Below are 652 nucleotides of genomic sequence, written 5' to 3' on the forward strand. Positions count from 1 at the left end.
GAAGTAAAGGATTCTCTCCAGCATATCCCTAAACACACAGTATTAGGAGCCTTGATTAAAGGCAGCTACAGAGATGTGCCCAATTCACAGGACAGGAGCTCATGCTTAATTGCGGCAGACCTTGGGAACCTTCTTGACTGTATTTTACAAGAGTTGGGGGTGGGCAAGGCTTACTGAGAATACAAAGGGAGTTTTATCTTGTGTCCTTGAGTATGGTGCCATCACAGCCCAGGACAGAACAGAAGTAACTGTACAAAGTTGGGAGCAGAAGCTGCTCAGCAAAAGGGTTGCAGCTGAGTTTGATGTTAATGTGAACTATTTCTATAGCTGCTGCTTGGGACGCTGAGCCTCATGAGGACTAATTTTTAAGGTAGTTGGGGTTTTATGCAAACTGCTTTCTAATAAAATTGCACTGCACAGTAGCTTCATCAGTTGTATCATCCTTTCTTACTTATTTAGGTATGATCCAGGCCCTTGGAGGTTTCTTCACCTATTTTGTCATCATGGCCGAGAATGGGTTCTGGCCTTCTGGCTTGCTGGGAATCAGAGTTCAGTGGGATGACCGATGGATTAACGATGTGGAGGACAGTTATGGGCAGCAATGGGTACGTCTTGAGGCACAGCTCAGAGGCTGCCAGCCAAACTACTTATG

General features: G+C 45.6%; 1 protein-coding gene across 1 annotated transcript in view; it reads left to right on the plus strand.

Annotated features, from left to right (window-relative positions):
* LOC103799318 (sodium/potassium-transporting ATPase subunit alpha-1) overlaps positions 1–652 on the plus strand; it is an 18,819-nt gene that overhangs the window by 15,579 nt on the left and 2,588 nt on the right. The window contains exon 18 of the mRNA XM_009071626.1: positions 460–605. Coding sequence (XP_009069874.1) covers positions 460–605 — 146 coding nt within the window. The remainder of the gene's footprint in view (positions 1–459; positions 606–652) is intronic.

The sequence above is a fragment of the Acanthisitta chloris genome, unplaced genomic scaffold (assembly GCF_000695815.1).
Source record: "Acanthisitta chloris isolate BGI_N310 unplaced genomic scaffold, ASM69581v1 scaffold1963, whole genome shotgun sequence".
Taxonomy (NCBI): domain Eukaryota; kingdom Metazoa; phylum Chordata; class Aves; order Passeriformes; family Acanthisittidae; genus Acanthisitta; species Acanthisitta chloris.